We start from the raw sequence: 14,822 nt of genomic DNA on the forward strand, positions 1-14,822 counted from the left end.
CTGAAAATAAAATAAAATAAATAATAACAACAAAGGTCGATCAAATGGACCAATACGGCAAGGTCGTGATGATCCATTTGGCAAAGTAAATCCATTGGGTATCCTTGTTGGTCTTCAGACAACAATTCTGACAGCTAAAGAACCAAATGGGACAGACGAAAAAAAAGAAAAAAAGAAATTAGGGTGGGAAACTGCAAAAATGCCCCACCAGAGCAAGAGGCAGAGATGGGCCATCAGCAGCGATGGCCCATCTCTGCCTCTTGCTCTGGTGGGGAAGATTTGGGACCACACATCTCGGCGATACCATGCCAGCAGGAGGAGGGAGCCCAACTCCACCAGAGGTGGTCATTAATTTATTTAACCTTCATTGAGACTCAATGTCTCATTTACAAGAGAGACAAACAAAATAAAATAACAATAAAACAATAAAATAGGAATAAAATGACAAAAATAAAAATTATCTCATGTTTAAACAGTTGCTGGAAAAACAAGAACAAATTCACAATTATGATTTCACAAAGGCATTTGTACATCTTTTAAACTCTGCAAGTGAAATCTACTGAGAGAGCTGTAAGTCCTTCTGTAATGTAATCCATGGAAACGGGGCAGAAAAGAAGAATGTCTTCTTTCCGAGTTCTGTACGAACTGATGCAACGCTCAATGTAATTAAGTCTTGGGACCACAAACTATGACTAAAATCTTTAAGTAACATGTAATAGGAGGGCAGTAAACCACAAATAGCAAGGCCAATAAGGACCAGTCAACCAGATAGAGTCCAAAAGATGGAGAGAATGAGCAGAGCTAGTTAGGAGGGGTAAAAAGGTGGTAGCAAGATGCCTTTTCCTTGGAGTGAAAGTGAAACACAAATTAGCAATGATTTTGGAAAAAAGAAAAAAGTTTATTTAACAGATGAGCAATATGTAGCTTACAGGAAAGATTATCACCAATCACAAACACCCAAGTATTTGTATGAGGTCACAGGTTTTTTAGTAGTAGTATTTATTTATTGTCATTGTCAAGAACAATGAAATTGCGTTTGGGGCTTCTATACAACCCAAAAAAAAGAAGAAAATAATAAATACCCCTTAAAACCCAAGTGTACCCAAGGTTCAATAGAAATGCCGGGTACAAGAGAGTGAAGTACTGCAGACATGCACTTTCTATTTCAGAACAACATGACCTTGGTTTTATTTGTATTTAAAACCAGTCAGAGCTGACACAGCTGTGACTGTATACAATCAAAAGCTAGCTGTGACTGTTCAGAAACCATCTTGATGGTATGAGCATTTGCCCTCCTAATGGAGGCATTGAACCAATTACGAAACTTACGAAAACATAGCCAATCGTCATTAGTCAGACTTTCTCGCAGTAGCCCACGTCTGGTTGCTCTTATGTAGGAGAATGGCCAATGGAAATATCTCCATGCTAAATTGGAATTGTAATACGACCCCAGTTAAATTAGCGTTTCTCACCCACAAACCTATTTGGCATACTAGTTTAAAAAAGTGTTAATAAGAGATGATTTATCTGGTGATTTGGGATTAAGGCTTTGAATATTTTGTTTAAAGTTTAAAGATAAACAGTGTGCCATCAGACGAAGAAGAAAGTCAGTCCCAATTAAAATCATTTATTTCATTAAAATGCAGTTCAGATAAAAGTCAAATTGGAGAAGGCTCTGCGCAGATAGTGGCCAATAGTAGCCAACCACAGCCATAGACTGATTTCCAAACAGGTTAATTACTTATGTCCGTAATTTCAAACTGCGTAGGTGCAGATCTTCAAAACTTGAGCAGCTTCCCAAGACTTCTCTGGAACAGTCAGAATTCAATCATATCCATTTGGTTTTTTTGGGGGTTTTTTGGTTTTTTAATCTGCTGGTGTATCACATACAGCCAGGGGCTGAGGGTTAGGCTAAATACCCCCCCAAAAAATGAAAGCATCATTATTAGACACTTGCATATAAAGTTTCTGGGAAACAAACAACTATAAGAACTAGTATTAAAGGCTGACAACAGAGAGAATGACAATGCTATCAGCTGTTGTTTGTGGGTTTATTTCTGACTTTTACAGTTTGATGCAGAGAATATCAAGTAAAGTTAGAGGCCACTTGTTTTTAAAGTTGTGTAAGGAATGGAGCGTGTGGAAGAGGATCCAAAGGCAGATTATGTTAAACAAAAAAACCCTGATACTTCTATAGCACCATTCTATTCAGTTGAAAATTTAAACCATTTTCTACTGCAGACCTTACTCAGCCAGTCACACCTACATTCACACAGCACATTTATCATCTACACCTAAACGCATACTTTCTTGTGCTCATATGCCAAGTAGAGGCAATGGGCTCAGTATCTTGCCCGAGGTTACTTGAGTGTGTGGATTCCACCATTGGTAGATAACCCTCTCTATCACATGACCCACAGTTGCCCTTATGAAGCTTCCATATATATTTTATTGTAATGGTTGGATGTGACAGTGTAGCTGATGTGGGTTACAAAAGCTTTTCAACACAATCTAACCAGTGTCACTCAGGGAGAAAACACAGGAAATGTCAGTAATCACATCCAGTATAAAGTATGTAAGATTTGGCAGTGCTCTATCTGACATTGTGATTTATAGTACTGGAGCTCCAGAAAGGGCTGCACTGTTTCAATTCCTGTTCACTTATTACACTTCAGACTTTCAGTACACCTCCAGGACCTCCTCTACAGAAATATTCAGATGATTATGCAGTAGGTTGAAAATATGTGTGATATGCAGGAGGAGAGTATTAGTAGAAGATTTTGTGGAATGGTCAGAGATATGTCATCTGCTTTTGAATGGGTATAAGACCAGAGAAAGACCAACCTCCGAAAGAGTACAACTAGATGGTCCATGACTATCCTGAGACAGAATGTCAGTGTGGTGTACATAAGAGTACAAGTCCACAACGACAACAGACTGAACTAGACAATGAACAGATACAAGCAGTTAAGGAGCTGACTCTAAAGTTTTGAAGTTGAATGTTGCATTTGAAATTACATGATGATGCAGAAATTACATACAATCACAGAGTGAATAAGGTGATTGAGGAAGAAATACTGCATCATGACATAGTGACTCATGGGAAGCCTAAGCCTATTGCAGTGTAACAAAGGAAAGATTCGGTGTCACCAGATCCAGTTCAAACTACATTGTTTAGCAAAAGGGAAGTTTTGGTAATGGACTGGTTTTTATATAACGATTTTCTGCTCTACCTCAGCACTCAAAAAGGCTTTATACAAACTATTTTCTAAATGTCAGAAAATAGTGTTTTCTAACATTTACACACATTCACACTCCAGTGCATGCATTACAGGGGTTAGTATCTGGCTCAAGGATATTTGGTATGCACACTGAAGCATCCAGGAATCGAACCACCTAACTTCCAATTAGTAAATGACTTGCTCCATCCTCCTGGGCTACAATCACACCAATTTTTAAACCTAGTCTTTAAAGTCGACAAGGTGTCCATTTCCTGAATCAAAACTGGTGCGTCTTACACAGAAGAAGGGCCCATAAGCCAAAGGCTCTGCCTTAGGGTATTATGGGTCGTTGTTGGGGTTTTCACTGTATTATTTTAGGGTTCTTTACCTTACAATATAAAGGATCTTTAGGGAACAGTTCTTGTGATTTGGCGCTATATAAAGGAAATTCTATTTCATTTATCAAAATTGGCAAAAATTACGGAAAGTAATAATAACTCAATTGCATATTCTATAAAGATTTATGGTTAAGGCGATTTAATGAATTTTAAATGTATCTAATTATAGTATGTTGTTTTTTTCCTGTAGCTCACTGCCCGTTGATCAGCCAAATCACTATGTTTAATCAGACATGCACTTGGAGAGCAATCATTATCCATACTCTATAGTCATTTATGAATATTTTATATTTGATCTGCAGATTTGGACCTTATTCATACAAAGAATATCCCAGGCTGACTTCAAGAAACATTGAAAGATGGTATTTGTTTCCTGAATCCCACAGTAAGAGTCTACTATCTTTTGATCAGTGAAATGAAAATCAATATCACTCCAGTTTTTGCTTCTCTTCATTGTTGTTGTTTTGCATTTTGTTTTAAATTTAGTTTATTTATTTATTTTACATTCTTATTATTTATTTATTTATTTTACTGTGAAACACTTTGTTATTTTTCCGGTAAAAAGTGCTATATAAATACATTTTACTTAAGTTTTTGCTCAAAAAGAGGCTGGAGAGATCGCTTGATTGTTGCAGGTTTCTCTGTATGTTATTTACACCTGACAGTGTAAAATACTTAGTGACAACTGCTGTTGTGATTTGGCGCTATAAAAACAAAGTGCTCTGAATTGAATTACCTAACGTCAATTGTTGATTTAATTAATAGATGTATTTAAGTTTTTTTCTGTTTTCTATCTGTTATTCCTTAACAATGCAGTAAAAAATATTTGCCTTGGGACTTACCAGTGATGTGATAGCTGACTTGACGGTTGAAGGCAGAGCTATCATCATCTCTAGTTATCAGCACAGCCACAACCTCTCCTGGGCGGTCACTCTCCTGAACAGAACCAAAGATGTGGTTCTCCATGAACCTGGGAGGGTTGTCATTGATGTCTGACAATGAAACTGTGACAGTGGTTGTACTGGAAAGAGTCAGGGTCTCCCCAAGGTCTGAGGCCACCACTGTAAAAGTGTACGAGGGGCTAGTTTCATGATCCAGGTCTTTGCGTGTAGTGATCCAACCAGTATTGCTGTCAATGCTAAAAGTGCTGACCAGTGTGTCTGAATCCTCTTTTAACTGGATTAATGAACCAAGTTTATATGTTACCTGGCCATTTGCCCCAGAATCTGGGTCTCTTGCTTGAACTTGAATGATTCTGGTTCCAACTGGCATTCCTTCCATAATGGTGGTATCATATGAGTTGGCCTCAAAAGCTGGTTTGTTGTCATTCAAATCCAATACCTTGACTTCAACTTCAACACAACTCACCGAATCAAGCTTAGCCTGTTGTGCCGTGGCAGTGACTTTGAAGTAGTATCCTTTGATCACCTCGTAGTCCAAAGGCTTATCAAGTTTGATCACTCCAGTATGCTTTTCCACCACAAACACACCATCGTGGTTGTTTTCACCAGCCTCTCCATTAACCAGGGCAAAAGTAGTAGAGAGTGATGTAAATTCAAGAGGAGCGTTGAGGTGAACTGTTCCTATGACTGAACCAATAAGAGTGTTCTCTGGTGTATTGAATAAATAATGATATTGGCTAAAGGATGGAATAAAAGTCTCTGGAGAAAGAACGTGGATATAGACAGATACTAGAGAGTGTCTGACTGGATTTCCTCCATCAACAGCCTTCACAAAGAAAGATAATACAGAATTTCTGAAATGGCTGAAACTGCCTTTAGTCACCATCCATCCATTGTCCGGGTCTATCTCCAAAATGTCTACCACTGGTACATTTGCCTCACTGTAAAGTGAATATGTCACTTTAGCATTAATGCCATGATCAGGATCATGGGCCTGAATCTGTGTCACCAAAAAACCTTGAGCCACATCAGATTTCACTGAAGCTCGATACTCTGTGGCACGGAAACAAGGTGCATTATCATTATCGTCCAATAGAGTAACTTGTACTGTACAGTAAGAGACTTGTCCACCTAAATCTTGGGCCGCCACTGTGAGAACAATGTCTTTGTTAGCTGGATCCTCACGATCAAGTTTTTCTGTGGTGTAGATCTGACCATTTGCATCGATGCTAAACTTGTCCTTACCAACATCATTCACAAAGGAATAAGTTATGAGCCCAAACTCTCCTGGGTCTGCATCTGTTGCCTTCACCTGAAATGAAAATTTTGATCACCCTTGTCAATTCAGAAAAATACTTTATAGCTACTTAATATACTTAATGTTATTTCTTTTTAATGTATAATTTAATTAATCCTTACTGCACCTACCTGTATAACTTTGGTTCCCACAGCAGCATTCTCTCTTAGCTCCGCCTCATACATATTCTGTCCAAACACTGGACTATGCAGATTGGCCCTCCACACTTTTACATGAACCTGTGCAGTGCTGGTGAACACCCCATCAGATACTGAAACATTGAGACTATAGGCAGGCTCCATTCTTTGCTTACGGTGGCTGGACAGTGTGATTATCCCTGTCTTTTTTTCTATTGCAAAATTCCTTTTTTCATTTCCTGATAAAATACTGTACTCCAATTTGTCAAAATCTGAGCTGTCTGCATCAGATGCCTGGACACAGGTTATAAAGTGACCCCTTGTTGCCAACTCATTCACATATGCCTCATAGAGCAGCTGGTTGAAAACTGGAGGATTGTCATTTATGTCATTCAACATGACTGTCACAGACACTTCGCTACTCAGTGGTGGAAAACCATTATCAGTTGCCCTGACAATAAAGTCATATTTTTGGAGTAGTTCATGGTCTAGCATACGAGCTGTCAGGATTAATCCACTGCTACTGTCAATATGAAAGTACTCTGTATTATTACGTGAATTCGAGAAGATCTGGTAGCGGACAACATTGTTTTTCTCTGAATCTTTGTCTGTGGCAACTACTTGGAGTGCTGGCGTTCCAATCATGGCTGTTTCAGATAAAACTACCCTGTAGGTCATTTTCTGGAAGATAGGTGGATTATCGTTGACATCCTGGACAAACACATCTACATCAACCTCAGCATGGGCACCAGTAAGATAGTCTGTGGCTCTAACAGTCAGGTGGTAAGATGATGTTGCCTCAAAATCCAAAGCATGGATGACACTTATGACTCCGGTATCAAAACCAATGTCAAACTGTAGGGATGGATCTCCATCAACAATTGTGTAGATGATGCTTTGTCCTTCAGGGCTTGAGGCATTGATGCCAAGGATAGGTGTGTGCACAGCTACATCCTCATTCACAGCAACAGTATAAAATGATTTGGCAAAAACAGGCATGGCTTTGTTGACTACAGTGATGGGAAACTCTATTGTAGATGAAAGGGGTGGATAACCACTGTCTCTGGCATATATCACCATTCGGTATTCCACATTGGACAAATCAGACTCAAAAGACCTCTTGAGGCTGAGACTACCTGTCTGCCTGTTGATTTCAAAATGACCATGGTCATCTTTGAGATAGTAAGATACTTGCCCATTAATTCCTTTGTCACCATCTACTGCCATGACCCTGAAAATGGGTGATCCTGGTTCAGCTTCTACTTGAACAGCTGCATAATAAGGAAGTCCAACAAACACAGGGGCATTATCATTTATGTCTTCAACTTGGACTCTAACTATGACTCTAGCCACATGGAGAGGGTCATGCTCCTTTCTTGCCTCAACCACCAGTTCATAGAACTCTTGCTCTTCACGGTCAAATGCTATACCTGTGGTCTCGATGACTCCAGATGTTGGGCGAATTTTGAAATGTGTACCAGCATTCAACAAGTTGTACTTTAGTGGTTCATTCAGACGGTTTCCAATAGCATTGACCACAGCTACCTTTGTGATATTCAATATATTCTCTTTAATAGATGAAGAGTAAATACTGTGGGTGAAGCTGAGACCAGAGTCTAGAGCTTCTCTGACAACTATAGTCACCAAAGCCATGCTAGAGAATTTACCATCTGAAACTCTGACACTGAAGCGGAAACGCTCTTTGGAAAAGTTGTTGTTTTTGACTACAATAATTCCACTTGAAGGTTTGATGGCAAAGTGCTGCAGTTCTCCATCAGTCAGAGAGTATATAAGCTCTGTAGTGATGTTTTTGTCAGGGTCTGCAGCTGAAACCTGAAGTGCTTCAACTCCAACATAAGTGGGGAGTAACAGGACTGTTTCATAAGAACTCTGGGTGAAGCGAGGTGGGGAATCATTTGTGTCAATCACTTGTATTGTGACCTCAGTTGGACTTTCTGCTGTCAACTGTGGCGTTCCGTTGTCTCTCACATGTACGTGGAAATGAAAGATAGTAAAGGTTTCATAATCTAAATTAGCAATAGTTCTGATGGAGCCAGTTCCTGAGTCCACGGTGAAGAACATTTTTGCTGTGTCTTCAATAATCTGGTATACCAGCAGTGCATTTTGGTTACGGTCAGCATCAGTGGCTTTTATTACTAGAGGTGAACCATCTAAGTTTAAGACTACACTGTTAATTGGTGCTGCCTCACTAATACTCCCATGGTAGTGAAGCTCCTGGAACACTGGTGGGTTGTCATTATCATCCACTACCTGGATTAACAGAGTAGCATTGGAGGCCATGCCAGCCATGTTAATAGCCTGGACTATCAGTGTGTAAGAAGTTGTAGTCTCATAGTCAAGCGATTTTTGAGTAGTAATCACTCCACTATACTGATTTATCTGAAAAACATGATTGGTATTGCCCTGCTTGATGTCATAATTGAGGGTGGACTGGCTGACAGCACTGACTGTACTGACAGAGGTCCCAACCAATGCATTCTCCATGATTTCAGTCTGATACTCAGGTTGAGGGAACTTTGGACCAGCATTATCAGATAGAGTGACAGCAATCCGCACTATTGTGGTAGTGGAAAGTGGGGGGGAGCCACTGTCAATTACTCTGACAGTGAGAATATAATGGCCTATGCTGGATAGGTCCAGCTCATGCGCAACAGTGATGACACCCAAAACTGGCTCAACTTGGAATGTATTTCCACTGTTGCCTGTTGAAGAGAAAAAAAACAAACAAAAAACAAAAAACCCAATAATAGTCAAAATATCAAATTAACGTTCCAACCATGTACATATGTAGGAGCAAGTACTCAGTTGCCATAGCTTACCTGCTTCAATAGAGTAGTGTAGCTCTGCATTCTCGCCTTTATCTTTGTCTAGGGCAGTTACCTGGACTACAGCTGATCCCACTGCTGCTGACTCATATACTGAGCCTTCATACAGAGCACTGGTAAAAATTGGTACGTGGTCATTTACATCTTCCACTTCTATTAGTACACGGACCAAATCTTTTCTGTATGGGAATTCTTGATCCTTTACCTGTGGAGAAAATGATTAAACAAACCTAAATATTTTCTTTAATGATATATATAGGATGAAGATATATGATAAGGTCAAAATAATGTCTACAAAAACAAGCCATTAGACTAGAACTGTTACTCCCTCACTTTCCTTAACCACACATATTTCTCCCGTGTTATGTAGTAGTTTAAAAATTAGATATGTAACTTCTAATGATGCAGTGAGATGTGGATACTGGTTTACTGAATGGTGTAATTTGTAAACCATGTAATTAGTCTGCTGATGTCACCAAAAGGTAGTCCAGCCCAAACAGAGGATTACTGTGTGCTTGCATAATTAAAACAGGAAAACTATCTGTATGATGAATACAATTCTATGATACAGACTTTTAGACCAAAAATAACTCATAGATTAAAGTATATCTTACAGTCACAGTGAGAATGTGTCGTGAACAGGCCTCATGGTCAAGCCTCTGAGTAGTGTAGATAGTGCCCTGGGTGGGATGAATGCGGAACAGACCCATGGTGTTTGGGTCTATGGAACTCTGCAGAGAGTAGGTCAACTGTTGATGCTTATCACGGTCAGATGCCTGAACCTGGACCACTTCAGTGTCAGGTGGTGTATCTTCAGAAACAACGACATCATAAGTTGGTTGGAAGAAGATGGGAGCGTTGTCATTGCTGTCCATAACAGTAATGTGAATCTGGAACATGAGGGACATTAAAAAGAGAAAAAGGAAAGAAAGAAAGAACACACTTTAAAATTATAGATATAAACTGTTCATCTTAATGACGTCTTCAGAGTTATATAACTCAGAATTAAAGATTTTGCAACTAAACTAAAGCTTGTCAGTTCAAAATTGTTTTTTGAAACACACCACCCTCCACAACAGAATTTTTGAAAGCTGCATATTAGTGGTTTTTGAGTTGAATCTTAAGCACACAATTTTTCCCTTAAATTATCTCCAAATATAATGGCATCATGTGTGCGTGCATGATGCACGCATGACTAGCAGACTAAGCAGACATGGTGCATGACATACAGTTTACACGAGGCAATTTTATTTCTTATATGAATGTTATTTATTTTAACTGACATAAAGAGGATTTTACAAGTGATAATAATAACAACTGTACTGCATTAAAACATTCAAAACCTCTCTGGGTACATCTCAGGCCCTCTAAAGTACGGAGGCATATGTGCTTTGCTCAAATGAGCAGCAATCAGCAGTAATCAACCAAAGTAACTGTTAGTAAAAACTTGAGGAGATGAACAATTTAAACTGGTCTTATTTCCTGAAAAACATCAAAAAATGTCTTGATGCATGCTCAATCACCCAGGTAAGGAAATCACAGAAAGCTGACTCTGTTCACCTGGACATAGGAGAAATAAGTAGGAGAAATGTTTCATCACTCTTTTAAGTGATTTTTTCAATCTCAGCTGACTGCAGGTTTCCTCAGCCTTATAAACAGTACATTCGCATAATAACCAAACCTAGCACCACTGATTAACAATGGGTCATGAGGTCAGTTTCATGATTGTTAATATGCAAATTGTCATGACCATTGATCAATGACCATGAGTACTATTTACAAAGAGTTGGGGAATAGCTCACAGCATTGTATGATAGTGAAAGAGGTACACTTAGGCCCCCTCCTTGATTTAGAGATGGTCTTTCTCTTTTCACATGAATGGCCTCTTGGCAGCTGACCATGTCAGAAGCTTGCCAATCCTGGCAAAAACTAAGAACAGGGGCCCCAGCAGGCCATCTCCCAAGCCACCGTGAGCAGCCCCAAGAATCACCAAGTACCCACTTCCAGGGGGAGGCAGCAATGGCCTGCAGGGAGCGGTAGGGAGGGGAGTTACATCTCGGTCTTCTTTAGCACTAATGATGCTTGTAATAAATGTAGCCTATTTGCAGCTCTGGAGGTCAGGATCAATAAATTGAAGACTCAAATTCGCACCCTTGAAAAACCTGTAGCTTAGCCAGGCCCCTGTAGCCAGTGCAGCCGAAGGTAGCGTGGCTCCTGCCAGCTGTCTCCCAGCAGATTGTCCCCAGTAGCTGGGAAAACAGGATGGCTGGGTGACGGTGAGGAGGAAGCGCAGTCCTAAACAGAAGCCCATGGTACACCACCAACCTGTTCATGTGTTTAACTGATTTTCCCCACTTGGCAACACTCCTGTCTGTTCTTAGACATGTGAAGCTAGAGACACCACCAACCATAGTTAATTGTCTTCCAGGTGCCAGAGCAGGCGACACTGAGGGAAATTTAAATCTGCTGGCTAAGGGTAAACATAAATTCAGTAAAATTATAATTCAAGTAGGCAGTAATGACACCCGGTTACGTCAATTGGAGGTCACTAAAAGCAGACTAATTAATGTAATAGATGTAATGTAATAGATTATCGCTCCAACTACAAATTCGAAAGTTGTCTCTTTAGACGCAGAGAATTTGACTGGGTAAATTGGAAATTTTTTTAGCAGTTTAAAGCAAATTTGGATTTGGCTCATTCTTCATAAATTGAGTCAAAATACTGTACAGCTCTCCGGATGCATCTGTTAGGACAAATTATGTAACATCCCAAAGCTTCAATCCAAAGAAAGGCACCAGACAAGGCTGCCCACTTTTCCCCTCACTTTTTGTCATTTTCATTGAACCATCAGCAGCAGCAAACTCCCAAAATGTAGCCTGGAGTTTGCATGTTCTCCCCATGTTTGCGTGGGTACTCCGGCTTCCTCCCACAAGCATGAACTCAGAAGAGGGAGCAGTTAAGATAGTTTGGGTGGGCTAGGGCTGTGGCTTGCCTCAGACATAGGCAATTTGTATATTTGTTTGTGAACCTCCATCTGTTTTGTCTTTCAGGATGCATCAGTGGGGGTCATGAGACTGAGTACTGGGCCTTGTCCCCTGTGTCAATCCAGATGGTTGATGTGGACATCACTATAAATACCTCGGAGTACACATAGATAAACACAATAAACTGGACTGGATTAAAAACACCACTGCACTATACAGGACGGGCCAGAGTCGTCTCTATTTTCTGAGACAGGAGCACGTTCAGTAAGAGACTGAGATTACCCAAAAGCGATTTATATATATTAAAGCAGTGGTTCTCAAACTTTTCACAATGAGTACCGCCTCATAAAATATATGGCTCTTCCAGTACCACCCTTATGACTGACATTAATGTACAGTAATAAAGGCCTATTTAACACCACATACAGTTTACACGAGGCAATTCTATTTCTTATATGAATGTTATTTATTTTAACTGACATAAAGAGGATTTTACAAGTGATAATAATAACAACTGTACTGCATTAAAACATTCACAACCTTTCTGGGTACATCTCAGGCCCTCTAAAGTACGGAGGCCTATCTCCCCTCACCACACTCCCTGCCGGTGGCTGATGCCCTCAGACGTTGGTGTGTTGGTGGTCCTTGTCGTCTGGGGCTGGGCGCTCATGTATGTACTGGCTCACTCCTGGTGGCCGATTGGCGGGGCCGGGCGCCTGTGGCCCGGCTGGTCTCCTTCCGGGGGATGGGATGCCCTCAGGCCTCTGGGCCTGAAGCTCGGTCCTCTCTGGCACAGCTGGCTGCCGGCAGAGCCCGCGGGCACGCCACTGCAACCCCCTCTGGCCTCTGCTCCGTAGCTGCGGGGTGACCTCTCCTTTGGGGCTCTACTCAGCTCTTCCCAGGAGGGTGGCACGGTTCCCCCCCCCCTTTGGTGGTCCTCCTCGGGTCCTTGTACTCTGGGGCCTCTGGATATCTGGGGCCTGGATCTCCTCCATACCTGCTTCATACCCTGGTGGACGGGGCTATGGCTCCCCCCACTCCCTAGCAGATTGTTACATGGAGAAACCTTTGGAATACAAGCATGCTGATCCACACAGGTGTGCACACAGGTGTACACACGGGTGTTCACAGACGCGGACTACACCTTTCTTGGCTGCTGCCTCAAAGCACATTGCGCGCTGTCTATCTTGCGTGCTGTACAATATCGTTTATTATTTAGTATCTACTGTTATCTACTGCTAGCTAGTTTATTGTGATGGTGCTGCTTTTTTATTATGTTGCTCTTGTGTTGTTTACTTTCTCTTCTGTTTTTTTCTCCATACAGGTGATCCAGGTGCTTTGTTTGTTTTTCTTTTTTTCTTTCTTTCTTCCCCCCCCTTCTCACCGTCTCTTCTCCCCTTTGGTTTTCTTTCTCTCCCTCCCTCTCTTTCTTTCATTCTTTCTCCCTGTCCTATCCCCCAGTCATGTCTGTCCCATTTGTAGCAACTGAAAATAAAATAAATTCATAATTATAATAAAGGTCAATCAAATGGACCAATATGGCAAGGCCATGATGATCAACTTGGTAAAATAAATCCGCTTGGCATCTTTCTTGGCCTTAAGACAACAATTCTGATGGCTAAAGATCCAAACGGGACACAAAAAAAATAAAAATAAATAAATAAATAAATAAAACATTCACAAAAGGTGGGATATCCAATCTTTAAGTGATGACCTGATGAAACCTGCTTCCCGGTCCAAACTACGCTACATTTATTATGGCTGTTGTGTTTTTACCATGTTTTAATGCTTTATATTTTGTTCTATTTAATCTGAACAAGCCCCTAAAAAAGTCAGTGATCACTGCTGGGCTCTCTCGGTTTTTATCTTCACTATTCCTTTTAAAGCTCAGTTTTCAAAACGTTACAATGTAACTACAGCCCAGCCCATGCAGCAGTATATTAATGACTAAACTTATATTGCAGTTGTTCTCCTGACTGAAGTTTGGTCTGTTAACAGCACCCTGCCATGCAATTACATTTGTTCCTAACCATCGGGAACCCTCACTGAGTGGAAAAAAAGTTAGTAGTCATCCTCCAGCTTCACTGTGTTTATATTATGCCATAACCACAGTTGTGTAGCTAGCCACTACGCAGCACATCATTATATACCAGCTAGCCAAACTTCAGTAACCCTACAAACGCCACTGCTGTTTAGTTTTCTGTCTTCATTTGTGCCGGAAGTGATAGCAGAGCTGTACTGTACGTTTTAATTTTTGCTGTGGCGGTTAAGCTGCCGGATTTTTGGCTTCATGACCCTCCTTCATGGTTTGTGCACGTCGAAACTCAGTTTGCTCTTCGTGGCATTTTGGCCAACGACACTGGGTGATGGTACTGGACTCGAGGTCACGGAGAGCACGTCGTCCTTGCTAGGAACGGATGACGGTGGATTCCTCTTCACTCACGTCTTCCTACAACAGTTGCCGGTGCGAGCTGGCCTTGCCAACTCCCCGCTGCTGGCCGCGAAGGATTACCACTCACTTGCAGAAGAAGTGAATCGCATTCTCCTGGATACTAGGAGCTTTGGCATCCAGGCAAAAGTTCCAGACTCACCGATGGCATCTCCCGCGCCCCCACTGATTCTCCCGGGGGCCTACACTGCCCATGATGCTACATTCTTTAGAGTTATGCTTGTAGTATTCTGCCTGTTAGCTTAGCACAACAACAACAACAACGAAAAGGCGCTCTCTCACCCAGGAAACACACAGTCGCAGAGAGAGAGAGCGTCGCCCTGTAACCATTGCAACCGTAACGCTGCCGCCTGTAACAACAGAACGTAGCTGTCAAACAAAACCCAAACAGTCCTGACCCGCGACAAAATGAAACAGGAAAGTACCGCAGTGTAATAAGATAAGATAAGATAAGATAACCTTTATTAGTCCCACACGTGGGAAATTTGTTTTGTCACAGCAGGAAGTGGACAGTGCAAAAGTTATGACGCAAAAATTAGAATACAATAAGAATAAATACAGTACACAACTGTACAGAATAGAATAAA

General features: G+C 41.0%; 1 protein-coding gene across 1 annotated transcript in view; it reads right to left on the reverse strand.

The window, feature by feature from the left end:
* The window catches only part of LOC102303749 (protocadherin Fat 3), a gene marked incomplete at its 5' end in the record, with an annotated part of 45,780 nt that extends 36,089 nt beyond the window's left edge, over positions 1–9,691 (reverse strand). The window contains 4 exon segments of the mRNA XM_005950277.3: positions 4,462–5,833; positions 5,950–8,678; positions 8,796–9,006; positions 9,416–9,691. Of these exon segments, the coding sequence (XP_005950339.3) occupies positions 4,462–5,833; positions 5,950–8,678; positions 8,796–9,006; positions 9,416–9,691 (4,588 nt within the window).
* Positions 9,692–14,822: the final 5,131 nt, after the last annotated feature.

The sequence above is a fragment of the Haplochromis burtoni genome, unplaced genomic scaffold, assembly GCF_018398535.1.
Source record: "Haplochromis burtoni strain Fernald_Lab_line unplaced genomic scaffold, NCSU_Asbu1 Contig_657, whole genome shotgun sequence".
Classification (NCBI taxonomy): domain Eukaryota; kingdom Metazoa; phylum Chordata; class Actinopteri; order Cichliformes; family Cichlidae; genus Haplochromis; species Haplochromis burtoni.